This window comes from Pezoporus occidentalis, unplaced genomic scaffold (assembly GCF_034315485.1).
Source record: "Pezoporus occidentalis ecotype Australia unplaced genomic scaffold, CSIRO_AGI_Poc_V1 ctg157, whole genome shotgun sequence".
NCBI lineage: Eukaryota > Metazoa > Chordata > Aves > Psittaciformes > Psittacidae > Pezoporus > Pezoporus occidentalis.
In genome coordinates, this window is record NW_026913393.1 from 1,635,491 (window position 1) to 1,661,367 (window position 25,877).

The 25,877-nt window shown below is 47.1% G+C and overlaps 1 protein-coding gene and 1 long non-coding RNA gene across 2 annotated transcripts; one reads left to right on the forward strand and one right to left on the reverse strand.

Moving 5' to 3' along the window:
- The first annotated feature begins 1,828 nt into the window (after positions 1–1,828).
- PSTPIP2 (proline-serine-threonine phosphatase interacting protein 2) lies at positions 1,829–19,404 on the forward strand. The gene is made up of 12 exons (XM_062611792.1): positions 1,829–1,926; positions 9,015–9,115; positions 11,173–11,250; positions 12,182–12,216; positions 13,517–13,623; positions 14,317–14,379; positions 14,866–14,964; positions 15,585–15,630; positions 15,997–16,076; positions 18,225–18,323; positions 18,838–18,934; positions 19,245–19,404. Exons 1-12 carry the CDS (start codon positions 1,894–1,896, stop codon positions 19,328–19,330), a joined length of 924 nt encoding a protein of 307 aa, XP_062467776.1. The 5' UTR covers positions 1,829–1,893; the 3' UTR covers positions 19,331–19,404.
- On the reverse strand, positions 17,778–24,389 carry LOC134160110 (uncharacterized). The gene is made up of 2 exons (XR_009963445.1): positions 24,074–24,389; positions 17,778–18,295 (listed from the first exon to the last, which is right to left on the reverse strand). It is a non-coding gene; the product is annotated as an uncharacterized LOC134160110 (long non-coding RNA).
- Between the last annotated feature and the right edge of the window lie 1,488 nt (positions 24,390–25,877).

The following is a 25,877-nucleotide window of genomic DNA, read 5'->3' on the forward strand; positions in this document are numbered from 1 at the left end:
GAAAGAGTGCAACTCCTACAGGTTGAGACAAGAACAGTCCAGCAACCAATGTACAACACAAATCACCACCACTACCACCACCGACAACAATGATAAGAGAAAATAACAAGGGAAGAGAATACAATACCACCCGCCAAGAAACGAGTCCCATCCGGAAGCCCGTGTCCTTCTGGGTAACTCCCAGTTACCCCCCACCCCGGGCATGACGTGCTGTGGTATGGAATACCTCCCTGGCTAGCCCGGGTCAAGCGTCCCGTCTCTGCTTCCTCCTGGCTTCCCCTCCTCCCTGGCAGAGCATGAGCCTCACAAAGTCCTTGGTCAGGGTAAACATCACTTAGCAACAACTGAAAACATCGGTATCACCAGCACTGTTCCCAGGCTGGAAGTCAAACACAGCACTGCACCAGCTACCACGAAGGAGAAAAATGACTGCTACTGCTGAACCCAGGACAAACACGGCCAGGGATGGGGCAGTCAGAGTTTCTCTGTGCTCCCTGTACCAGATCCTCAGCACCCTCACAGGGAAAAGCTGCCTAAGATCTCAGTCTCCCCTCTGTCAGTTTAAAGCCATTCCCCCTTGTCCTGTACATGTTCTGTGCCCATCCATATTTTTTCCTGTGTCACTGCCTGGAATGAGTCATCGGGAGCTGCCTTGTGAGTGGTTCTTCAAAATGATGAAAGTAGGTAATGTATGACACTGTGTACCAGACAGCCTGAGTTGTACCCACTGCCCTAACCTGCTACCCTGCTTTAACACAGGGAAAAGGGAAAACTACAGCAGTCCAGTAAGGTAAAAAAAAAGGCATTTTCCACTTACAGGAAATAAATCAGCTCAGATGTGACCTGGGGGCACTGCTGCTTGGCAAACATATTGGTTTTGACAAAATCAGACTTGTGTGGATTTTGCTTCCAACATTGATGGCTGCAGTTCCTGTGCTGGTAGCAGAGGTCATGTCCTATCTGTTCCAGATCTGAAAGATTTCAGGCAATGCTTTGAAGAGGTTTTAACAACTTCACCTTTCAGCTGAGGTACAACCTGCAAACAAACAAACTCCAAAGTGTGAATTTTGGACTGAATTTTGTCGTTTTCTCCATCTGATCTGCTGATCAAGCAGGCTTTAGGACAGGCAGGTAAGCCTGAGTGGGGCTGAGACTCCAAGAGAGTCACCAGCACCACCACATGCTGCTTCTCAGCTATCAGTGCTCCGTGGCCGAGGCAGCCAACAGCACTTTCAGGAATTGGTGACAGACCCTCCACAACCAGTCCCATTGTCCCCACCTTTGACCAATCACAGGTATTCACCACACAGTGCTTCAATAAGGAAGTTCTCACCCTCCAAGTCACAGCAGCAACAGGGCAGAAAGAAAGCTGAAGCAGCTCTGCCCTGGAGCCAGGCTGAGAGAGCTGGGCTGGTCCAGCCTGGAGAAGAGAAGGCTCCTGAAGGGGAGACCTTAGAGCAGCTCCAGTGCCTAAAGGGGCTGCAGGAAAGCTGGAGAGGGGCTTGGGACAAGGGCCTGTAGGGACAGGCCAAGGGGAATGGCTTTAACTTGCCAGAGCGGAGATTGAGAAGAGATCGGAGGCAGAAGTTCCTCCCTGTGAGGGTGGGGTTGCACTGTCACAGAGTGCCCAGAGAAGCTGTGGCTGCTTCATCCCTGGCGGTGTTCAAGGCCAGGTTGGACACAGGGGCTTGGAGCAGCCTGCTCTAGTATAAGGCGTCCTTGCCCGTGACAGGGGGCTAGAACTGGATGAGCTTTATGGTCCCCTCCACCAGAAACACTCTGGTTCTCTGACAGTTCGCCGCGGGGTGGGACTGGCTGGGCGGGGCGGGACGGGGCGGCACCGGGAGCTACAGAGCGGTGTTGGAGCAGTGTCGCTGTCAGAGAGGCAGCAGGATGCAGGAGGCACCGTTCAGGGACCACTTTTGGGTGAGTGGGGTCTCATCAGGTAGGGAGGCAGTGTGGTAGGACCGAGAGGGGCCAGGGGGCTCACAGGAGAGCCGGGGGGTGGTCACTCTGCTCTGACCGGAGCTGCTTCAAAGCCACCTTCATGTTCCTGTGGTGCTGTTGCTGAAGGCTCGGAGCATCCCCATGCAGGCATTCCCTATCCACGCATGTCCCAAGATCCCTGGCTTTGCAGCCTGCCCTGTCCAGCTAAAATACACTCCATTGAGCTGCCGAGCTGGGGGAAGTTGGTGCTGGGTTTGGGGTTTGATAATATTAATTTGATGAACTTCTTAGAGACACTACGGGCAAAAAAGTCTCCTTTGATGCAAACTAATCCTGGATAGGAAAGAGTTCCTCAGCGTGCTGCTGCCAAATTGCCGAGGAAAACCCACAGTTCAGGGAAAACCAAGTTTTTTTGGTTTTTTTTTTTTTTTTTTTTGGTATTCTGAACATTGCTTTTGGAAATGGAGAAGTGCACAATCTCCACTTAGCTGCTGCAAAGCCCTGGCACTGTGGCTGCTCAGTTCCTCTTCATGTGTGAGCCTTCCAGGAAATAAATGACAAAATCTTCTATTTGCAGGCTGAAAATCCCCATCTATGAGTGGCCTACAGGGTTTCCCAGATTTCTGGGAAGAAGCTCCTATCTTCCAGGGCAGGGAGAAGGTGTCTGGGTCCTGGGAGGAGCAGATGCCAGGTTTGGGGGTGCTGATGAGGGGTAAATGCAGAGCACCCAGCTTGTGGAGCATCATTAGTGCATTATCTAGCACATCATCATCTGATACGAAAGCCCAAATGAGTATTGAACCTGATTTGGAGAATGAAGCCAGCTTTGCATCTGGCAGATGTTTCTCAGCTATTCCCACAGTGCTCACTTTGCTTTGCAAATGTGAGGGAGAGGAGGGATTTGAGGGTGGTGGCAGCACCCCCCAGGCTGGGGAGAATAACCATGATGCTATGAAGACGTGGATTGTCATGCTTTGTTGGAGCACTGGATTGAAGTAGAGGTCCTCGCTGCAGGGCTGGCTTTGGCTAGCGCTGCCCAGTTTCTTCCTCTCTAGCTGCAGCAGGGCTTTCTAAAGGAGGATCTTGGAGCAAGGAGAAAATACCAGGGCAGCCCCAAGCCCCCCAGGATGAGGAGGAGCTGGGACATTACACTGTATGCTTGCTTCTGCCTGACCCCCTGTATTGCAAACATGGCTACATCCTGAATAATGCCCAGTGCTTACTGAGCCCAAAACTATTGGTACTGACATGGATTTTGTTTGGCTTTTAGCAGTTTCCTTTCTGAAGCTTGTGTGCTTCAACAACACCCCCTCCCCACCCCCGACAATGGAAATGTACTTGGGCAGAGGCTGGAGTGGAACATGATGGATGTGACTCAGTGGAGAGAGAGAGGCCCTGCTGCGGTTGATTGGCCCATGGAAACAGCAGTTACCACCCCAAGCAGTCTTCACACCATGGGCCAGTGACTGTGCATCAGCTATAAGGGCTGGGGAGGGAGTAGGGGGAGCAAGAGATGGACAGAAAACCCCAAATTCACCTTCTGTTTGCTGTTTAGTGCTGTGAAAGCACAAACGTCCTCCTGCAGTTTTTGCTCTTAAGTTACTTTGCTTAAACCAAAAAATTCAGGGAGAATTCTTTGCTGAAGTGATTGTGCAGTGGTCAGGACAGTCCAATGGGAAAGGGGACATTCTGGGGAGGGCTCCAGGGCAGGGATGCCTCAACTGATGGGACAAAGTCTGAAAAATAACCAAACCCTGCAAAAGCTGAGCAGGGTTTGGTGTCGTATCTACCAGCTTTGAAACAGATCTGGTTGTGAATGGCAACAGCTGAATTTCTCTTGGGGATAAGCTGCAGCCTGCCTTGCTCTTTCAGGGTGGCAGGGCTGTGCTTCAAGCCTATTTAGGACTGATTTAGCCTTAAACCCCATTAGTTCTGTTCTTTTCAGCGGTGTGCATGTGTCTGTCTTTTCCTGCACAGCAACCTAGTCCCCGCCAAAGTTCATGGTGCGATGCTCATGATGTGCTGCATTGGGAAAGCACAGGGCGACTTTGCTCCCTGCATGCCAGTTTGCTCATGCTCTCAGGTCTCTCCACAAGATGATAAATTCCCTTAAATAAAAGGTTTTTCTCTTTTGCATCCTCCTGCAGCTCCTGCTTACCCAGGGGCCAAAGTCCAGAGATGCCTGCAGCTACACATGATTTGCCCTGAAGGCCCCCGCTTGCATGATGCAGCCTGTGCTGCCTGCAAAAGAGCTGTGGACACACCAAAGACTGTGTTTGTTTCCTCTTGCCCTGCATGTAGTAATTGCCATGAGTTGAGCAAGTGTGGGCTTTTTTTGTGTTTGTTTTTGCAAGATGCTGTTCTTCTTTAATCATTTTCTTGGAAAGTACCTGGTTCTCCACAAGCCTGCTCTTGCAGTGTATTTCGGGTAACCCAGCAGCAGAAATTTGGGTTTCATCAGAGCACTTTGGTCCTGTAATAAGAAAAATAGACATTATGATAATGCTAAAAAAGCCCACTTAAAGTCTGGTGTATTGGCTCACAGCTTGCCACTTGGAGAGTGGAGTTATGGTCATTTTGCATTAAATGAGACAAAACCACTGCTCTGCTCTCTGCAGTGTATTTAGCAATGCTGCTACAACAATCCATAGCTCAGGCAAGTAATCTGCAGTAAAAACTGCACTGGCATTTTTAGTTTTCTAATAAAGCATATATCAAAGTACCTGAAAATACTTACACACCCCCAAATGCATAGGAAATAACCATAGCATCTCTTTTGTGCAGTGGCACAAAGGAAACATGGGGGAAAAGAAATGCTTTGCCCCTTGCTGCAGAGCAAGGGAGCATTGGTGTGTGCAAAGGAACCAGCAGTTCCTCCCAGTGGCCTCTCTACCATGGGCTATGGATGGTATTTTGTCAGTGATGTGACTGGCTGTATTTCTCCTTCATTGGCATGATATTTTTTCAGCCCTGTTTAGCTGGCTGTGGATAAACTCCCTTTTCTTGCATTCCCTCAGCCAGTCCCAGGCTCCTGGGTTCATCACCCTGCTGCTGAGCCACAGTGTGATGCTGGCTGCACCATTTCACTTCCCCTTGCTCCTGCCTATCCTTCTCTAAATGGAGCCTGGTCTGGCAGAGTTTATCAGCAGCATTATGAAACACTCAGGTCCCTGTCTGAAAGGAACAAAGTGGGGTCTGTGGGAAGAAGTAGTTGCATCAAAGCGGAATGGTCCATTGCTGTCTGTGTCTCTGGGATGAGCAGGATGGGTGTGTTCCCCTATGGTAAGGAAACTTCAAATGAAAAATTATTAATAAAAAAGCTGCTTTTTGCGGCTTTCTGTCTGAGGTGGGTGACTTTACAGCGAGTCCTGTTCCTCCCTGAGGTGAGTTTTGTCTGTCCTGTTGTACCAACCTGGTCATGGAACGGGGAGGAACTGCAGCCTCTTGTACTCTGCACCCTGCAAGCACCAGCACAAAGTTTTATTTCATCCCAGCCATATCTGCAGAAACCTGAGTGATTCTGAGGCTGTGCTGACTGTGAGCAAGAATAGCACAGCCATTTATTTCTGGCTACTAAATTAGTCACTCAGCTTCTGCTGCGTTTATCTAAGCAAGTGAGGCTGAGAAGAAAAGTTCTGGACCCCCCCACTTCATTTCTGGGCCCCTCACTACAAGAGAGACATTTTACAGGAGAGACATTGAGGTGCTGGAGCAGGTCCAGAGAAGGGCAATGGAGCTGGTGAAGGGCCTGGAGCACAGGTGTGATGGGGAAAGGCTGAGGGACCTGGGGGGTTCAGTCTGGAGAAGAGAAGGCTCAGGGGGGACCTTATTGCGCTCTACAACTGCCTGACAGGAGGTTGTAGTGAGGTGGGGTTCGGTCTCTTCTTCCAAGGAACAAGTGATAGGACAAGAGGAAATGGCTGCAAGCTGCACCAGGGGAGGTTTAGACCAGGTATTAGGAGAAATCCTCCCCTGAAAGTGTTGACAAGTCCTGGAACAGGCTGTCCAGGACAGTGGTGGAGTCGCCATCTCTGGAGGTGTTTATAAGATGCGTAGATGTGGCATTTAGTCACATGGTTTAGTGGTGGATTTGGCAGTGCTGGGTTAAGGGTTGGACTCAATGATCTTAAAGGTCTTTTCCAATCTAAACAATTCTCTGATTCTTTGATTCTCCCATGTCACTAGCTTCATTGGGTATGTGTCTTGAGGAGGTTTTCCATGCTGAAGATGAATGAAAAGCTCAGCAGCTCGCCCTTTAGCTGTGAGTCATACAAGGTCAAAACTTGTCTTCAGATCCCCACTAGAGCATTTTAGCTCTTTTGACTGTAAGTACACCAAAAGCCAAAGCATTACAACAGGCACACAAATTCCTTCTCCCTGTCAAGTCCATTGGGAGGATGTTTCAATCATAGGCAGTGGATTGGGAAGGGGGGCTCACCCTGCTGAGCCCTGCAGGCTCAGGAAACATCAGCTGCTGCTTTGTCACCTTGAAACCATCTGCTGTTTTCATGCAGTTTCCTCTAAAGAGCATGTGGGCTCGGAGCTCTGCCCAGTAGGGAGCACCAGACAGCTATGTGCAGGGGTGAAGGGTGGAAGGAGAGATGCTTGTCCTTCTGTATCCCTCTGGTTGGGGAGGCTTGGTGCAACTCCCCATCCTCCATATCTGTCTTTGGCTCAGTTTATGATGTCTTTAAATCTTGTCCTCTGTCCCTATGGCTCTGTGCTTGCCGCGTTGCCCTTCCTCTTTCATTGCTCCCTTCCTGCCTTGCCTTTGGGATGTCCTATGAGCAGTCATGCTTTCATTCTTTCCATGCCAACATCTGCCCACAAGGGTGCTTGCTGTGACGGCTGGTTTCAGGGCATATAAACCTGCCCCGCTCCTTCTAGGCCAGGAGCAACTTTACTTCCTGGAAGAAGCTTTTTTGGAAACTTCCACTGGCTGTGTCACCTCCCATGTTTCATGTAACATGTTCCACTAGGAGGGCTGGTCCAGCCTTGGGTGTTTAGGAAATAGAATCACAGAATCACAGACTGGTTTGGGTTGGAAGGTTCCTTAAAGCTCATCCAGTTCCAACCACCTGCCTTTGAGCCTTTGGGTGCCCTTACACTCAGTGATGTGGGTCTGACTGTTCTAGTCAGTGGTTCTCCACATCCATTTTATTTCCTGGGAAACCAGGGATAGGAAGACAAGTTAGGATGTTCCTGTGTTTTGCAACTGGCATGAAGACTGATTTCAGCGTAGGTGTTTTTCCTTTTTCACAGGCCCCATTAGCAAAGACATGATGCAAGCTTGCGGATGGGTTGTGTGTTTATCAGCAATAAGCCCATTTTGGAAGGATGTGCTTTGTGCTTTGCAAAGAAACAGAAGCTGTTTTGATTTTTGCTTAGGTCCTGCTCCACAGTTCTCTCTTCCTGTGCATGCCATGGATGGAGCAAAGCTGACCTGGGATACGTGGGGATTTCCTGCAGGTCCCCCTCCACCACATCTACATTTCACTTCTTGCTTTCTGGCCACTGACATTCAAGTCCTTGACTCCTTAGGGAAGTCTGCATTATTAAATCCTTCATTTATCACAAATACCAGCCCTGTTCCTGCTCTTATCTTGCACCAGGTATAAACTCCTGATAAATCCCCCCTTCTGCTGTCCACACTTTCACACCAGTTCTCTGCATACTCTCACCCTAGCTTCAAAGCATTTCCTGAGTCTCTCTCTCCTGCATTATTCCTCTTTAGGTTTCTTAATAACTGTTTGTGGCTTTTGCTTCCTTTCCCTGAGTTTCGTATCTGCTTCTACCATTGCTTCTGTTCTGCAGCTTCTTTCCCTGTCTTTTTTGTTCCAATGTGTGCTGTTCTACGCAACATTGACTGCTGCTCTTTGCAGAACACTACAGGTAGCAGCTTCTGCTCAGCTCCTCATCTGCTTCAGGCTTCTTCCAGAGCATCTGTTTGTATTATTATGGCACTTAGGAAGCCTGCTCTCAGCCCAGGTTTCCAGGTAAATCCTTAAAAATTCATAGGGCAAAACTCCATTTTTTGTATTAAGGTGCTTCCAGGCATGGGCATGAGGCAAGTATGGTATAGAGTTAGGCAACCTTCATCCTAGCCCACCTACATCATTGCTGCATGTGTGTGTATATACATATATATATATATATATACATATACATATATATATAAAAAAAATAAGCATCAGTACAATATATGGTTTTAAGAAGCTTAAGAATGCTTTCCATCAAATTAGAAAGAAAGCATTGATCCTTCAGAAGTCTATGTGAAGTGTGAGTGGCACTGTGGGACTGAGAGGGTTGGAAGATGGAACTTCTTCCATCTTGGAGATGGAGATATCTACATTTGACCAACCAAGTCCTGTGGGTGGTGGAGGCAGGATCTCTCCATGACTGTGTTGTTTTGTGGGGAGTGAAGAAGCCATTTGTGACGTATTGGAAGGCTTACAGCAGTGGTGGGGGAGAACTTGTTACTTAGGGAAATGATCTTTGCAGTGGTGTTTTGAATTGATGGGTGGGTCAGTGCTGCTTTTTGGAAGGCCAAAGAGAAAGCTGTTGCAGGACTGGCCATTGGGTTCATCCATGCATTACTGTGAGGGCAGCAAGAGTGCAAGAAGTCCATAGCTCAGCAATCCTGAACTGAAAAGTCTGATAAATTCATCTCCAGCCCATGTATGTATATATATATATATATATATATAAAGACTTGTGGGGTTTTTATTGTTTGATTTTATTAAGTTAAAGCTGATAGCTAAAATCCTAGGAGGAGATGCTGTGCCTCATGAGGTCAGCTGTGCTTAGGCCAGGAGAAAGCAATGAGATGTGGTAGAGAACTGAGCTCTTCTGTTTTCTTGAAGTCATGGAAGTGCCTTGTCCAATACTGCCACCATTGTTCTCATTCTGGAGCCTTTCCCACCCCTCAAAGAAACAGATCTTATTTCATAAAGAGGCACTTGCACACTTGCTCCCAGCTGAGCCACTGCTTGTGCAAATGCTGCTTGAGGTGGCAGTCCCCATGGACTGCACTGACCAGGGTGTGACTACTGTTATTGTGTTTTCAGAGTACGGATCTGACAAGCACAGTTGGCTATGACAGCATAATTCAGCATCTGAATGATGGCAGGAAGAACTGCAAAGAGTTTGAGGACTTTCTGAAGGAAAGGTATGGAACTGTCTCCAACAACAGGTTGGGCTGAACCTGAGAAGTGGGGTGGTGGCACTACTTCTATTCATGTATTCCCAGTCGGGTTTCTGTCACTTTGTCATGTCCACTATGTTTTATGTTTTAACAAGTTTTAATATAAAACACCTCTGGTTTTTGAGTGATGAGGAACTTAGGTTCTTACACTGTCCTTTCACTGCATGGCTTGCTGCTCTGGTATGAAGTCCATTCAGACGTGGACTAGATGATCACATTTTGAACTGTCTATTAAAAAGAAAAGAGGAGTCAGGAGCAGTTTAATAATTCAGTCTTACATGCTGGATGTGTTTGCAGCTGCTAGTAGCCTGCCCAGGCCACATGTTCTACAATGAAGTCCACCTTGCTGTTCAGCTTGCAGAAGATCTTTGACACAGGAGAGCCATGGATTTTTTCTGAATTTGTCTTTGTACATCATGGACAGCCCATATAGTTTATGTTAAAAAGAAGTAGTAGACCTAAGGTCATATCAGAGGATATGACCTAAGTAGAGGTTCTGCAGAGGGCACAACAGAGATGGTCTGGCCATGTATTTTGAGTTTATGGCTCCTTTGGTTAGCAATGGCTAATGAATAGTGTTGTAGAACAATCCTGAAACCTCTAAATACAAGACTTGGCAGAAATCAGCCTGGAACAAAGGTAAGGGGGATGAAGAGGGGAACCTGCTGTTAAAAGTGTCTAATGCACATATATTATCTAGGCTGTAATACCACATTCCAGGAATATTTGGGCTTTCAGGCTGACTGGGGAACCATTCACTGAACCCCAAGAATTGTGTCTCACTCAACCACGGCAATAGAGAGAGTGCAAAAACTGTGCCCTGTTCCTCTCTGCTGTTGAAGGAGGCTCCCATTGAGGTGTCTAGCTAGGAGGAAGTTAGAGGCAGGCCTTGGACTTGCTAGTGGCATCCCTCTCTGAAGAGCCCAGCTGTTACATGGTCCCACTCATGGAGAACATGGTTGTTGGATTTGATGCTTTGCCTCAAAAGGAAGTTCATGGGAATATTGTTAGATAGAGGAAAAAAATCAATTTAGAATATTTATTTTTTCCATTTTCCTACAAGCTTTTGTTTTTTTAAGAGTTAAGTCAGATGAACCCCACTGCCAAACTCTAGAAATCAGTAACATAGGCATCTGCATCTGCGCTAGAGATACAGGCGTTTTAGGAAACTATTTTACCCAGTAGACCTTGTAATGCAAGTCTTTAGCTGTGCTTGCTTCTCTCCACTGACAGCAGACAGCTAGGGTAGCTTGACTAGATGGAGTTATCTGCATTTGACCAACTAAGACCTTGTTGTCTGTACAGATTTCAGTGCAACTGCAGAAAGCTGGCTGTTCTTAGACTTCAACACAAAGGTTTTCTTTCCCACCAGCTCTTTCTTCCAAGAGAGGAGGACAATACAATCTCTTGAAGGTGTTTTGTTACTGCACAAGATGTGGTCACTTCTTCTGGTGTTCTTCCCAAGACAGAAGAGAGTACCTATTGTCTTGCTCTAAAAAGAGCTGGAATGGCCCAGCTGAGCTTTGGAGTGCATGTATGGTGGCTGTGTGTTCTTTGAGGTGCTTAATCCCTTGTGATTTAAACTACATTTGGTTTGAATCAACCAAATCAGATTCAAATCACTTTGTGGGGATGGAGCGACAGACACTGATGGCCGATACACAGAAAACTTGTGTTCACACAAGCCTTGTTCACATGGGAAACTGAGCTAAAAAACTGTGGAGGCAGCTGGAGCCACCAGCTGCACTGGCTGTGTCGTCCTCCACCTCCTATGGAGGTGGTCCTTGCATCTATTGACCACAGGGAGATGGGCAATGCATTGGGACCACAGACACAGCAAAGCAAAATGTTTTCACCAGAAGGCTGTTGTAGCAGCAAACAACAGTCTTCCTTCAGCCAACTGTGCACAGTTGTTTTGCAGCAGATGGGGAGGGTGTTTAGAGTGAGTCTTGGCTCAGCCTGCAAACAAGTATCAGTTTCTGAAGTAAGAACTTCCTCTCATGTCAATCTTTCCTCAACAGGGCAATAATAGAAGAAAAATATGGCAAAGAGCTCATTAACTTGTCAAAGAAGAAGCCCTGTGGACAGACAGAGCTGAAGTAAGTTCACAGTCCCATGTACGTTTTGCTTTTATGGGTGTCCTTACTTGGAGAAATGAAGGAAGGAGGCTGTGAGAGACAGAAGACTATTGAAATGTGACTGGGACTTCTATCAGAGGGTGATCTGAAATTGGTCTGTGAATGAACAGTGCACAGTTGGGTTGTACTTTGCTGATGATTGAGTTGGGCTCCACCAAGTTCCCACCAGCCGTAGCCTAATCAAAGCACTGTGGCTGCGCAGGCAAGATGTGGAGTGGTAGTTCAGCACAAGGAAAAGGATCATGAGACCTTGGGTTTGCTCCTGACTGTTTTTGTGGTCAGAGGGAAGTACAGGCACTTGCTTGACTCAAACCATGCAAATCTGCAAAGCCCAGTGTTACCATGCCAGAGAGATCCTGCAGCCACTGCAGTCGGCTTCATGACTGTATTTCCATTTCCCCACCAACTCCTGGCACCTTTTACTTCCCCCTTTGTTTCTATACTTCATACATGCCTGGTCTGATACTCTCTGATCATTTATTTACAGTTTTATATTGAGCTGTCACATAAAATGTTTCTAAAATCTTTACTGCACAATCTTAATAGGGAAAGAAATTCCTACAGTTCCAACCACTGGCCAGTGCACCATGTAGAAGGTGTTCATATGTCCCAAATGATACTTCTAGGACATTGCCTGAAATATTTGTCATAAAACTCAGAATTGTCAATAGCATCCAATATTCAGAAAGATCTAAGGTAGATCTCAAACCAATTAAGCTGTGTTATATTTACTGAGAGGGAAAAAGCCAGACGTGTAAAGAGGATAAATAAACCTGCTTCAAGCTGTCTTGGCCTGTGTTAAGTTGGGGACATGCTATTCAGTTTGAGAGAAGTGCTCTGCTGATTCCTGAACCTGACTGTGCTTTCCCATTCTCTTTAATTTGTTTTTCAGCACACTGAAGAGATCCCTGGATGTTTTCAAGCAACGTAAGTAATTCTTCATGTTTGCCAGGACACTTGGCAGTGCCAAAGCCTGCTAGTTTAGAAAAAAAATAGCAGAGAAACTCTCAAACCTGTCTGATGCTGGAGTTAGGTGTAGGGGGGCCTTCTGGCCCACATCATCCCTTTGGCTCCAGAGCATGTGTGGGAGAGGGACCCACAGAGCATCTTGCTGGGGATCTTTGTGTCCTTCTGGGGCAGGCTGCACTCAGAAGTCACCCTTATGTTGTACATCAGAAGCTGCGCATGGGAAGCTCATCTGGAGTTTCCTGGACTGTCTTGCCTTGCCCTCTTCCCAAGTGAAAGGACAAGAGGAAATGGCCTCAAGCTGCACCAGGGGAGGTTTAGATGGTTATTAGGAAAAATATTTTCCCTGAAAGGTTTGTCAACCACTGGTACAGGCTGTCCAGGGCAGTGGTGGACTCACTATCCCTGGAGATGTTTAGAAGACGTGCATTTAGAAATATTTAGAAGATTGCTCAGTGACATGGTTTAGTGGTGGACTTGGCAGTGCTAGAATAATGGCTGGACTCAGTGATCTTAAAGGCAGGTCTTTTCCAGCCTAAATGATTCTACAATTCTAATTGGACCATCTACAAGATGATACTTTGGCCACCTTACATTGCCCCTCCATTTCCATGTACACACGACAGGCAACAACCCTGTGCTGAGGGCTGGTGCTCTGCTCTCCTGTGCTGAGTCCACTCTCTGCCCCAGCCAAGTTTGTCTGCTGCCCTAACCCTCGGTGAACCTCCCCAGCACGGCTCTGTTGTTGAAGCAGCTGGCTATTCATAGCTGGGGGTTTGAAAAAGCTCTGGGGCTTGAATCATGAGATACACTTTGCTTATGTCCTTTGATTAGCTTGCTGGGGTGCTGTTCTACAGTATGACCAATTCATTTCCAACAGGATGAGCCTGAGATTTTTTTAGCGTGTTTCTGTGCCACAAGTTGACTGTCTGCTAAAGTGGGGCAATGCTTCCTTCAGGAATCTGCTTCAGGGTGCTGTATGTTGAAGCCTACTTGAATTCACAGAGGTGAGGGGCAGATGTGACTGTGCTTGCTTGAGACAAGTTTTCTTACACTGAAAAGCAGACCCCAGCAGGACTCACCCAGGACTGACCCAAGGCAATGCTGCTTGGATGACACTTCAAATGTCCTGCTCCTTTTATATGTTTCTGCACAGGGATGTGTGATATGGGGTCAGTACGATGTCGGCTACAACCGCTGACTTGAGGAAAAGAGGTATATTTGGGGTATATATATATACTCAAATTTCTTTTCTTTGCAGAGATAGACAATGTGGGACAAGGTCACATCCAGCTGGCACAAACCCTTCGGGAAGAAGCAAAAAAAATGGAGGAATTCAGGGAAAAGCAAAAACTGCATCAGAAGAAGGTCAGGGTGTTGATCCATCACCATCCTTGGTGATGGATCCTGACTCATATCTCCCACCACGCCCCAGCCCCCTGCGTGCCCCCAATGCTTGCTGCTGCTGCGAAGTCCTGAGCTCCTTCCTATATATTGCCACCCTGCTGCTGAACCAGCAACCTCTGACTATTTCTGACTGCCACATCTTCTCCTTTGAGTGCCTTTTGGGGCCAGCTATAGCAGGGGCTCAGCTCCAGAGACACCAGCCTCAACCAGGAATGTTCTTAAAGCATATATATATAAACATATATATATATATATATCATATATATAGTGTTGCCTGATCTCCACAGGGTTTGCTAAAATTGGTAAGCCTTTTAAACTCTTCTGGCTTGAGATTCCTTTGTCTAGAAATTGAGGGAAAACTCTTAGAAGTTTGGACCTAGCAGAAGGAAGTGGGATTCCCAATTTCCCTAGATTCAATGGAGACGATACACTACTATATATTGGTGGATTTCATTTGTAGAGTTCTTTTGCATAGACAGGAGGAGGCTTAGCTAGAAGTATAAAAGGTGGGTTTTGTGAAGATGCTTTAGGTGGACATAGGTCCTTAAGGCCATCTGAATTTGGTCTGTGCCTCTTCTTTTCCTAACCCATATAGTCTGTCCTGGAGCTTTGATGGTCAGTGATGCGTTGAGTCTAGCTCTGTTGTCTTCACAGATAGAACTGATAATGGAGGCGATTCACAAAACCAGGAATCTGCAGTACAAGAAGACCATGGAGGTAAAGCAAACATGCTGCTCTTTCTTGCTATATGGTTTAACACTGCTAACACGCGTGCACAGTGCTGGGGCAGTCTTGAATATGAGGGTCTTCCTCTGCTGCAACTCATGCAGACACTACATCAAGAGCTGCAGCAGAGGAAGACCATCACATTTAAGTCTGCATAGTGTGCTCTGAAAAACTGAAGAGTACACCAGGGACATGGCTGGTAGCAGCCTTGCACGGTTGGATAAGAGCGATTTAGATGTCACGGACTCGATTGCTATGAGCTTTTCATGCCAAATGAAGAGCAGCTTGTCTTGTGAGGTCAGTTTTGCTCATGCAGCAGGGCACTGGGGATGTTGTGTGTTGTTCCCTGCTCTGCAGGCAGACTGCGGTCACCTCTCCACTTGTAGGCTGTGTTTTCCTCCAGAGCTACCTGCATGAGTTGTAATAGCAAATCACTGCTTGCTAACACGCTCCTGCCCTATTTGTTGACTTTCCTAGGCCAAGCGCCTCTATGAGCAGCGCTGCAGGGATAAGGATGAGGCGGAACAGGCTGTGCACCGGAACGCAAACATGGTTACACAGAAGCAGCAGGAGAAGGTATGGAGAAGTGGGTGGCCATGGGACAGAAGTAGGAAGGGTGTATGTTCTTGGAGCTCTCCTGCCCCATAACTCTTCTCCCAGCTCTGGGTTTGGGGGTGAGATGGATGGGCTGGTGATGAGCACCTCCCGTATGAAGACAGGCTGAGGAAGTTGGGGCTGTTCAGCCTGGAGAAGAGAAAGCTGCGTGGAGACCTCATAGCAGCCTTCCAGTATCTGAAGGGGGCCTATAGGGATGATGGAGAGGGACTCTTCATTAGAGACTGTAGTGACAGGACAAGGGTTAACGGGTTAAAAGTTAAGGAGGGGAAGTTTAGATTGGATATAAGGAGGAAATTCTTTCCTGTTAGGGTGGTGAGGCACTGGAATAGGTTGCCCAGGGAGGTTGTGAATGCTCCATCCCTGGCAGTGTTCAAGACCAGGTTGGACGAGGCCTTGGGTGATATGATTTAGTGTAAGGTGTCCCTGCCCATGGCAGGGGGGTTGGAACTAGTTGATCTTAAGGTGCTTTCCAACCCTAATTATTCTATGATTCTACGATTCTCCGGTTGGACTTCAGTACCATTGGCAATGAACTGGGGCTCTCCTATAGGTTTTTTTCTCTCTCCCATTTTTGACAGCTGTTTCTCAAACTGGCTCAGACAAAATCATCTCTGGAGGACGCTGGTGAGTGTGGAAAGCAGGCTTTGCAGTGTTTTCCGTGGCAGGGGGGTGTGAAGCCATGGCATGGCTCTTGAGTGAGCTCCAGCTCTTGGGGCAGGGCTGGCTCCTCAGAAACTCATGCTCAACATACCAGAGGTGGAGAAGCCTTCACAGCCCTACCAACGCTGTTCCCACCATCTCCCTGTGGCATGACCCTCCACAATGCTCTGCAGCTCTGCATTTCCTTGCAGTACACATCCATAGCTGGGCTCATGCATTACTGCTCCTTTCACCCTGGTGTCCCTGCCAATTCAGGCTTCATGTATCGTCTTCTAGCAAAGGGTGTTTTTAGTCATTGTTAACCAGATGAGAGTATGATTTCCCTCACAGACAGGAGTTACCAGCAGAGTGTTACCACCCTGGAGAAGATCCGGGAAGAATGGCAGAAAGAGCACATCAAAGCTTGCGAGGTAAAAGCCTCTAAATACATTCACATGGCAGTGTGGTCCTCTGGATGTCCGTTCCTCACTGCAGAGGTCCAGGATGGCATAGATGCACCTTCTGTGTGTTTCCCTGGCAGTGAAGCAGCAGGATGTGTTGCAGCTGACAATGCGCGTGTCTCATTCTTGGCTTCTGGCAAAGAAGCAGCATGTGCTGCAGCTAACTGTGTAGGCCTCACGCTTGGCTTCTGCATTTAAATTCCCACCACTTCAAGATTTCCACTATCTTTTTTGTTTTAATTCTACCATCTTTTAAAATTAACAGAGTCAAATTAGGGACATTTTGCCCATTAACCTGCTTGCGCATTTGGTATGGTCCTTATACTGACAGCTTTGGTCACCTCTTGGTACTCAGTGACTTAAGGCCAGTATGTCCTTACAGGCACATCACCACCTAGCAGACTCTGAAACTGTGAAAGACTTTAAATGAGTTTGTAGCAGAAGGTGCTGGCATACTGGGGACACAAGCTGGGTGAAGCCATCTCCATGTGAACCCAGTGTGCCAGCAGCCCTTCACCATGTATCTCACATGGTAGCATGGGAACCCCTCTGAGTGGATGTATCAGCCTAAAGCAGACTGCCTCATAGCAAAGTGGTCTAGCCAGGACTTCCAGCAAGTGCTGGAGAATCCCAGGGCTAGTGGCGAGAGGACTGTGATGCTGCTCTTCTACTGACCCGTGTCTTGCAGCCATCTGTGATCTGTAACGGAGGGTCAAAGGAGGTGATCCTGCCCCCCTCTGCTCTTGTGAGACCTCACTTGGAGTATTGCGTACAGTTCTGGTGTCCTCAACATAAAAAGGACATGGAACTGTTGGAACAAGTCCAGAGGAGGCCACAAGGATGGTCAGGGGACTGGAGCACCTCCCATATGAAGACAGGCTGAGAAAGTTGTGGCTGTTCAGTCTGGAGAAGAGAATGCTGCATGGAGACCTCATAGCAGCCTCCCACTATCTGAAGGGGACCTACTAGGATGCTGAGAAGGGACTCTTCATTAGGGACTGTAGCGACAGGACAAGGGGTAATGGCTTCAAACTTAAACAGGGGAAGTTTAGGTTAGATACAAGGAACAAGTTCTTTACTGTGAAGGTGGTGAGGCACTGGAATGGCTTGCCCAAGGAAGTTGTGAATGCTCCATCCCTGACAGTGTTCTAGGCCAGTTTGGACTGGCCTAACTATTCTGATTCTTTGATTCTATGGACAGGGACTGCAGCAGTTTAGGTTTTATGCCATGTCTGCTGCAAGCTTGCTAACAGCCTTCCCACTCCCAGCTGTTCTGATCCCTTCCCAACCTACTTCTCATTAGGCCTCTATTTTAAGTTTTCATTTTAAAATGGAATTTCCTGTCTGTGTTGTGTGGTATGTCAGCGCCTCAGTGCTGGTGTGCTTTCCATGTCAGGAGTCTCTAAAACCCTTTATGATAGTGGGGTGTAGAAAGCAGTAGTTTCACTTCAACAGATGGATCACGTGGAGGTTTTCCCCTCAGTGTGTTGCAAAGGTTATAAATGATAACAACTGCATATGTACACGTGCGATGAGAGGCTGTCAGGGAAATGAGTAAAGGCTCATGAAATGGAGCTATACCAGACAGTACATTTCAAAAGACTTCTGTTTCAAGCTCCTTGGAAAAGGGATGGTAAGAAAAGGGATTGTAAGGAAAGAGAGAAAAGACACTTTGCTTTCAGATATCCCAAATGCTTTTTTATTGCTCCATAGTTGTGGGAGAGAAGTCAGCTGGGACTGCAGGACCATGGGGTACCTAGGAAACATGCAGTGCCTTTAGGAAGCTGGCTTCGTCTCCCCAGAGGTAGTGTTGTGCTGAGTGACCCCTTCCGCACGGGCCCTGCAGACCTTCCTGAACTTAACGCTCATCTTTGAAATATCTGGGTGTGTAAAGGGTCGACTTTTTCTCTGGACAAGGTCTCTTCCAACCTAGCTGGTTCTATGATTCTATGACTCATGGTTACCATGCTTCCTGCAGAAGACCAACATCACCTACTCCTTGCTGTGGATGGTTGATCAAAGATCTACCAGTGATCTTTGTAGTGGGATGAAAAGAGATCAGAATAGAAGACATTTGTTCTCAAAGATGTTAGGGCTGTTTTGTCTGTGTCATTTCAGTTCTTTGAGACTCAGGAGTGTGAGCGGCTCAACTATTTCCGCAATGCCCTCTGGCTTCATGTCAACCAGCTCTCCCAGGACTGCGTCCAGAATGATGAAGTATGTCAAAGGAAAAATCTTCATCTTTATTTTGAGAAAACACAACCCAGTTTCCTTCCCTGTGCTGTCTGAGTGAGTTGGGTTGTGCCCTTTAATCAGCCACCAGACACCAGCATAAGTGTGCACACAGATTTTGGCCAGAGCTCTCACAGATGAGCTTTCATCTGGGATTCCCATGTTTTTTGAGGATTGTGAGGCCCTGGTATAGGTTACCCAGAGAAGCTGTGGCTGCCCCATCCCTGGCAGTGTTCAAGGCCAGGTGAGGATGGGGCTTGGAGCAACTTGCTCTAGTGGAAGGTGTCCCTGCCCATGTCAGGGGCTTGGAACTGGATAAGCTTCAAATGTCCCTTCCAATCCCAACCAGTCTGGGATTCTATGATTCTCTTACAACTGGAGCTTGTGCCCATGTCCTGGGTGAGTGCCGGGCTTTCAGCCATGTGTAAAAAACACCTGAAAAAACCTGCATGTTTTTTGACCTCATTTACAAAAAATGCTTTTGATTTCCCTTTCATAGAAATATGAGGAAATCCGCAAGAGTTTAGAACTGTGCAGCATTGAAAAGGACATTGATTTTTTTGTAAATTTACGCAAAACTGGAAGTTTGGCACCAGGTAAGAGCTCAGTGCAATCTCACAGATTAGTGCTGTCTTCCTTGTACTTCTCTTGGAGCTGCTTCTCTGATAAGCATCAGTTTGGATGCAAGAAACACTGATCTCGCAACATCCTTCCTTTCATTCCCTGGCATGCAACACTGATCTTTGCCACTCTTGACCAGCTCCTGAAGATAATCTTCTCTTCTTGTAACATTAAATTCATTGATCAGACATTTTCACAGAGAGGGGACTTAGCAGTTGAATGCTGGTATGACAGAAAATTAACGGCTTTAAAAGGTCTGGACTTTACTATTGTTAATTCTTTTAGCTCCTGTTGTTTATGAAAACTACTACAATACACAGAGAAATCCAGCTCCTGTGAGAAGTCCAGTTCCCATGCCTATATCAAGGTAAGAGACACAACATGTACAACTGTGTTGTGGTTTAAGCCCAGCCGGTAACTCAGAACCACGCAGCTGCTTTCTCACTCTCCCCACTTCTTACTCCCTCCACTCCAGAGGGATGGGGAGGAGAGTTGAAAGAATGGCACTCCCACGGGCTGAGATAAGAACAGCCCAGTTACTAAGGGCTAATTACTAATATAAAACCACTACTGCTACCATCAATAATAATAATGATAAGGGAAATAAGGCAAGAGAAAACAACCGCTCACCACCCGCCTATGGACATCCAGCCTTACCCGAGCAGCAATCTACCCCTTCCGGGTAACTCCCCCTAGTTTATATACTGGGCATGACGTGCTGTGGTATAGAATACCCCTTTGGTTAGTTTGAGTCAGATGTCCTGTCTCTGCTTCCTCCCGGCTTCCCCTCCTTCCTGGCAGAGCATGAGACTCAGAAAGTCCTTGGTCGGGGTAATCATTACTTAGCAACAGCGAAAACATCAGTGTTACCAACATTGTTCCCAGGCTGAAAGTCAAAAACACAGCACTGCACCAGCTACTAAGAAGAAAAAAAATGACTGCTACTGCTGAACCCAGGACAGTATCCACCCCTCATTCCACACCATTCATGTCATGCCCAGATCCCACATTTTTTCAATATACCAGAGCTTTTGTCTCATATATATAGATATACACACACACACACACACACGAAGAGAGAGATATCATTCCTTAGTCCACGGACCAATCCCTATAAAGCTGCTGAATTCATCCATTACATGATATTGGGCTCCATCTCTTGTAACAGTCTTTCAGAGCAGGAGAGATGGTGTGCAGTGTTGGACTGTTGCCTGAGATGACACTGCGGAACTTGTCTGGTTCCATCAAAGTTCATTCTTTGTTGGGATGATGGTTGGAGGGAAGTCAGGGCCAGCTGCTGGTGATCTGAAGACATCTAGTTGGTGGGCTATAAACGTGCTACATAGCAGGCAACAGCACACAGTTGAGTTCATTGGCTGTTTTCCCCTAAAATCAAATCCCCTTGAGGTACACATCAGACTTCCCCATCTTTCCCCATTATCCATCAAATATATCCAAGTGCCTGAGCAAAAGCAATCCCACAAGTGGGTTTGCCTTTACTGGAAGCAGGAATAACCCAGACTGTCTTCCCCAGCAAATTCTTTGTGTGCACCACAGGAACTTTATCTCCCTCTACAGCATGTAAAAGTTCTGATTGGGCTGGTCCAGCCCTGTTGGCAGATCCCCTAGTGTGGACCAGCCAGGTGGCTTCTAGTAAGTGTGTATCCCAATGTTTGAAAATCCCACCACCCACTGCTCTCAGCGTAGTTTTTAACAACCCATTGTACCGTTCGATTTTCCAAGAGGCTGGTGCGTGGTAGGGGATGTGATATACCCACTCAATGTCATGCTCTTTGGCCCAAATATCTATAAGGTTATTCCAGAAATGAGTCCCACTGTCTGACTCAATTCTCTCTGGGGTGCTGTGTCGCCACAAAATCTGTTTCTCAAGGCCCAGGATAGTGTTCCGGGCAGTGGCATGGGGCACAGTGTATGCTTCCAGCCACCCGGTGGTTGCTTCCACCATGGTAAGCACATGGCGCTTGCCTTGGCGGGTTGGTGGCAGTGTGATATAGTCAATCTGCCAGGCCTCCCCATATTTATACTTCAACCATCGTCCTCCATACCAAAGAGGCTTTAACCGCTTGGCTTGTTTAATTGCAGCACATGTTTCACACTCATGAATAACCTGGGCAATAGTGTCCATTGTTAAGTCCACCCCTTGATCACAGGCCCATCTGTATGCTGCGTACAGGGGCAACCGATATTGGTATGAACTGGTCCTCTGGTCTGGTTGCAGTGATTACCACTGTGGTTTGAGTAGCAACTGTACTTGTTGCTGGGGGTGATGTAGCTGCTGTGCTTGGAGCTGGGGTAACCGCGCTGTCTGTTGCAGCCGAAGTTTGAGCAGCGACTGTACTTGTTGCTGGGGGTGGTGAAGCTGCTGTGCTTGGAGCTGGAGTAGCTGTGCTGACTGTTTCTTTGTCCTTGGATCCACCGACATTCTTTTCCTTTTGAAGGTTCTGGATAGTGTTGAACAAGGCCCTGTAAGCATAGGCCAAGCCCCAGCATGTTGCCATGATTTGTCCATCTCTGGTATGGCCAGAATGACCACACACCTCATTTAAGTGTTTTACTAATTCTTCTGGATTTTGCAGTTGTTTGGTAGTGAAATTCCAAAGTACTGGAGGGGCCCACTGGCCTAGATACTTGCCCATACTATCCCACACACCATGCCACTCATGACTGTTCAGCTTCAGGGAAAATCTATGAGCACCTATATGGCGTACCTTCACCACCAGGTTCTGCAACTGGGCAGTGATATCTTGCCACAGTGCAGCACCCCAAATAGGTATACCTCTGCATTGCCAGTTGCTCTGCTTCCATTGCTGCAATCACCCCCACAGGGCATTTTCCACCATCCATGAGTCAGTATAAAGTACTGGTCATTTTCTCATTCAGCAATGTCCAAGTCCAGCTGGATGGCTTTCACCTCAGCAAACTGACTCGATTCACTCTCTCCTTGAGCAGTTTCTGCAACTTGTCACGGGGGACTCCATACAGCTGCCTTCCATCTCCAATGCTTCCAAAGCACTGGATGGGCCCACTGGACTAGATACTTGCCCATACTGACCCACACACCCTGCCACTCATGACTGTCCTGCTTGTTGGTGGTCCTCCTATATTGTCATCTAACTCTAGACAAGACCTGAACCCGACACTGCTTAACTTTCAAGATCAGTTAAAATAGGGCGTTCTCAGGAAGGGATGGCCATGGGTAAAACACACTGTATATGTGTACCAACATGTTGATGACCATCATAATCAGCAGGCATGTTTCATGGGTATTCAAAAGCCATTGAAAACCTTTAGAACTCTCAAATGCTGCTGTAAGCAGCCTGGTGAGGAAGTGGGAGGTGTAAGGGATTGTTTCCTTCATACGTTGACTGCCCAAGAAGGAAAAAAAAGATGCGTAATTGCTAAACACTTCCATTATATACCTCCCAAAGTATAGAGGTGATGACCACGCTGGGAATGCAAGCCAGATCAGTTTCATGATCAATGAGTCTACTGTATTACAAGTCATTACCATAAAGTACAGAGAAACAAGAACCGCAGCCCAAGCCCCCCGGCTGGTAAACACTAAACTGGCAAATACCAGCTCTTACTAAGGTACGACATGCTGAAACTCTGATATTAAGAGCAACAACTTTGAGAGCCAATAAATCAGTGTTGTAACGAGTGACTATTAATCTGAAACAATGAATGCTTATCACAAATATGATTAGACACACTCTGGTCAGATCTGTCGTTATCTCAACCCTTTGTGCCCCACGTTGGGTGCCAAAAAGAACTGTCATGGTTTAAGCCCAGCCGGTAACTCAGAACCACACAGCTGCTCGCTCACTCCCCCCACTTCTTCCTCCCTGACAGACACCAAGCCCGACCTGAGCAGTGATCTGGGCCTTTCAGGTAACTCCCCCCCAGTTTACATACTGGGCATGACGTGCTGTGGTATAGAATACCCCTTTGGTTAGTTTGAGTCAGATGTCCTGTCTCTGCTTCCTCCCGGCTTCCCCTCCTCCCTGGCAGAGCATGACACTCAGAAAGTCCTTCGTCAGAGTAGACATTACTTAGCAACAACTAAAAACATCGGCGTTATCAGCGTTGTTCCCAGGCTGAAAGTAAAAAACACAGCACCGCACCAGATACTAAGAAGGAGAAAAATGACTGCTACTGCTGAACCAGGACAAATTGCAACTGGTATTACAAATGATAACTCTCCCAGAGGAAAAAAAAAAGAAAAAAGAAAAAAAAAGAGCACATTTTGTTGCTTTCAGTCTATAGAGGCAGTTGCTTTCTTTCACAACTATGGCTTCATCTATGACAATTGCAACTACACTTCCAGTTGCTTGAAGGCTTGAACTGGGGAGTATTAGAGGAAAATATTTCCCATGCTATCAGTTCACACAGCAGGAGTTATGCCAATGTGCTGCCTAACATATAAGTTGCTTAAGAATCCCCTCCAGCCCAATCAAAGGATTTTGCTCCCCATTTGGGGGTCATTTCTCTCTTCTCATGATTGGGAATTTTATTCTGCAAGGAATTTGGTGAGGGTCTGCCCATTTTTTTCTTGTACTCAAGCTATTCCAGAAGTCCTTTTCACGGAGGTGAAGGACTGCACTGTTCAGACAGCTGAAAAGCAAGGCAGCCTGCAGAATACTGAATTCATGTCTTGTTCTCTCTGGAAACCATCTGAGCTCTCTTGTAGAAGAGTTCAGGTTTTGGTGACAGAATGAAACCTGCTGGTCTTCCCTGTATGGTTCTCCATGTGTTCTGTTTATCTGAGAAGACTGGATCAGTTAAAAGCATATGTAAGTCGAGGAAGGACACGGTGAAGGATACTTCTGCCTAAAGGGAAGGTGAGGAGTCAGGGCCAAAGAGTCATGATGAAGATGAGTGTGTCAATTTGGCTGTCACATCTGGAGAAGAGTCATGTCTGATTATGGCTTCATGATGTCTCACTCTGGACAAAGGCATGTAAAAAGGCATGCCCTGAGGCTCACTTGTGAATGTGTCCCCAACTAAGTGCTTTTTGGTCACTTCTTCCTCTCCCCCACCGTATCAGCTTTAATTCCCATGTCTGCCAAGCCGGCTGTTGGTGGTGAGCCCACCATGACGTGCCTTGGTATCAGGTCTCCATGAAGTCCAGGCTGGCCAAACCTCTTGCCCTCCAACCAGCTCTGGGAGGGCAGTTGGGGAGCCCAGAGCCAGGCCACTGGGAGTCCCAGAGCCACGCAGATCCTCAGCTCTGTGTTTTCTTCTGTGCAGGAGGGCACCTCTGCCTACCCCGGCCAGCTCGTCAGGTGAGTTACTTACTTTATGGGGTTTCTGGCTCCACAGAACTCTGCTTTTGCTTTTCCCCATAAGATTATGAGCTTCAGCTCTCTAAAGGGAATGGTTTAGGTGAAGCTCCTGCTCTAAGTCCGGTCCCCCCCTGAAAGATCCTGGGAAGCTATACTCTGACTTTGGAGGCAAGGTTTCACCAGAGGTTATGATCAAAGACCTGTATGTAGGCATTTCTGAAGCTGAAGAATGTCCAAGCTTAGGATCCCACCAGTCTCTACAGTTTGGGCCCTTTGCTGATTCAACACCATGAACTATATAATTCCCAGTGCCACTTTAGTACTGGAACTTGGTAAAATGCCTTGGTTGTTCAGCAAATCAAGACATCTCTTTCAGCCTCATCCACCATTGCCTTCCATCCCTTTGACACAGGTGGCCAGTGTTTCTGTCCTGTGTAGTCTTGTAACGAGCACTTCTCATAAGCAGACCTCATTTTTTTTTTGTGCTCTCTGTTTCAGGTGAGCCTGATTATGCCACAGTTGATGGCTACAGTTTGATTCATCACTAATAGCCACAGTAAGTACTCATACTTGAAGACGACAGGATTTAATATGAGATATAGCTACACAGAGGAGGGTCAATGGAGAAGGAAAGGCCAGATATCCCATCTTCACACTCAGGGGAAGAAAAGGAATCTAAGCGATGGACCCAGATGCAGGGACGATCTGTGTCAGAAGAAGTTTTTGATTTGAAATTCTTCTAAAGTGCAGCCACCTGGAAGAGGCTGGAGATAACCAAGAAGTCATATGTGCTGAGGGGAGTGCTGCACAGTGCTTTGGGAATGCTGGCTAATGTTTAGGGCAGAGGTATCCCACTCAGATCTCAGGTTAAGCCTTTCCCCGTTTCTCAAGTCCTTCATTAATGGCGATTAAGGCTGTAGTTCAGGTTTAATTTTGGCCATATCTCTCAGGGAGCTCACTTAAAGGAGCACTAACAATAGACCGTGTGTCTGGCTTAGCTGTAGATGTGCTTTAGATTTTAAGTGCTGATACTGGAAGCTGATTTGCATTTTGCCTGGTGCAGCAGTCCACAGCACAGCTACTCAGTGAGAGGCCGTGCTTCCAGAAACCTACATCCTGCAGTGCTGCTGAGGATCTGAAGAAGTTGGTCAGCTCTTCAACCACCTCTCCAATGAGGCGCTTGCAAATTTTTAGGTTCATGATATAGCATGTGCCTAGTAGTTTCTGCAGACCCTCAATTGACTGACTTCTGGTAAAGAAGTCCCCTGGACTTGTTGTGACTATGTATCACTGAAAAAGACTTAAGCTACTAATGCTGGGCTGGAGCCCTGAAACTCATTTTCTGATGATATCTCCTCAAAGGTCTTGTTTCTTTTTCTTTCCCTACCCATGATCATGGCTTTGATTCAGAAACTCATGTGCTGCAGGGCTGCTGGTCTCTGTCATATCCCCACGTGCAGCATTGCTTAACAGTTCCCCAGTGCTTTATGACGCAGGGATTGAGGAGAAGGGGATCAGCACACAGTTCAGCTGTTTAAACCCGGTGCCAGGTGACTAGCTTTGGAGCAACGGGATTTGCTGATGTATGGCGTACCTCAAGTTGAATCTGCAT

Coding starts and splice junctions, on each gene's coding strand:
- PSTPIP2 (XM_062611792.1), top strand. CDS start 1,894: ATGCAGGAGGCACCGTTCAGGGACCACTTTTGG. Junction 1,927..9,014: donor CGTTCAGGGACCACTTTTGG/GTGAGTGGGGTC, acceptor TTGTGTTTTCAG/AGTACGGATCTGACAAGCAC. Junction 11,251..12,181: donor TGTGGACAGACAGAGCTGAA/GTAAGTTCACAG, acceptor TTTGTTTTTCAG/CACACTGAAGAGATCCCTGG.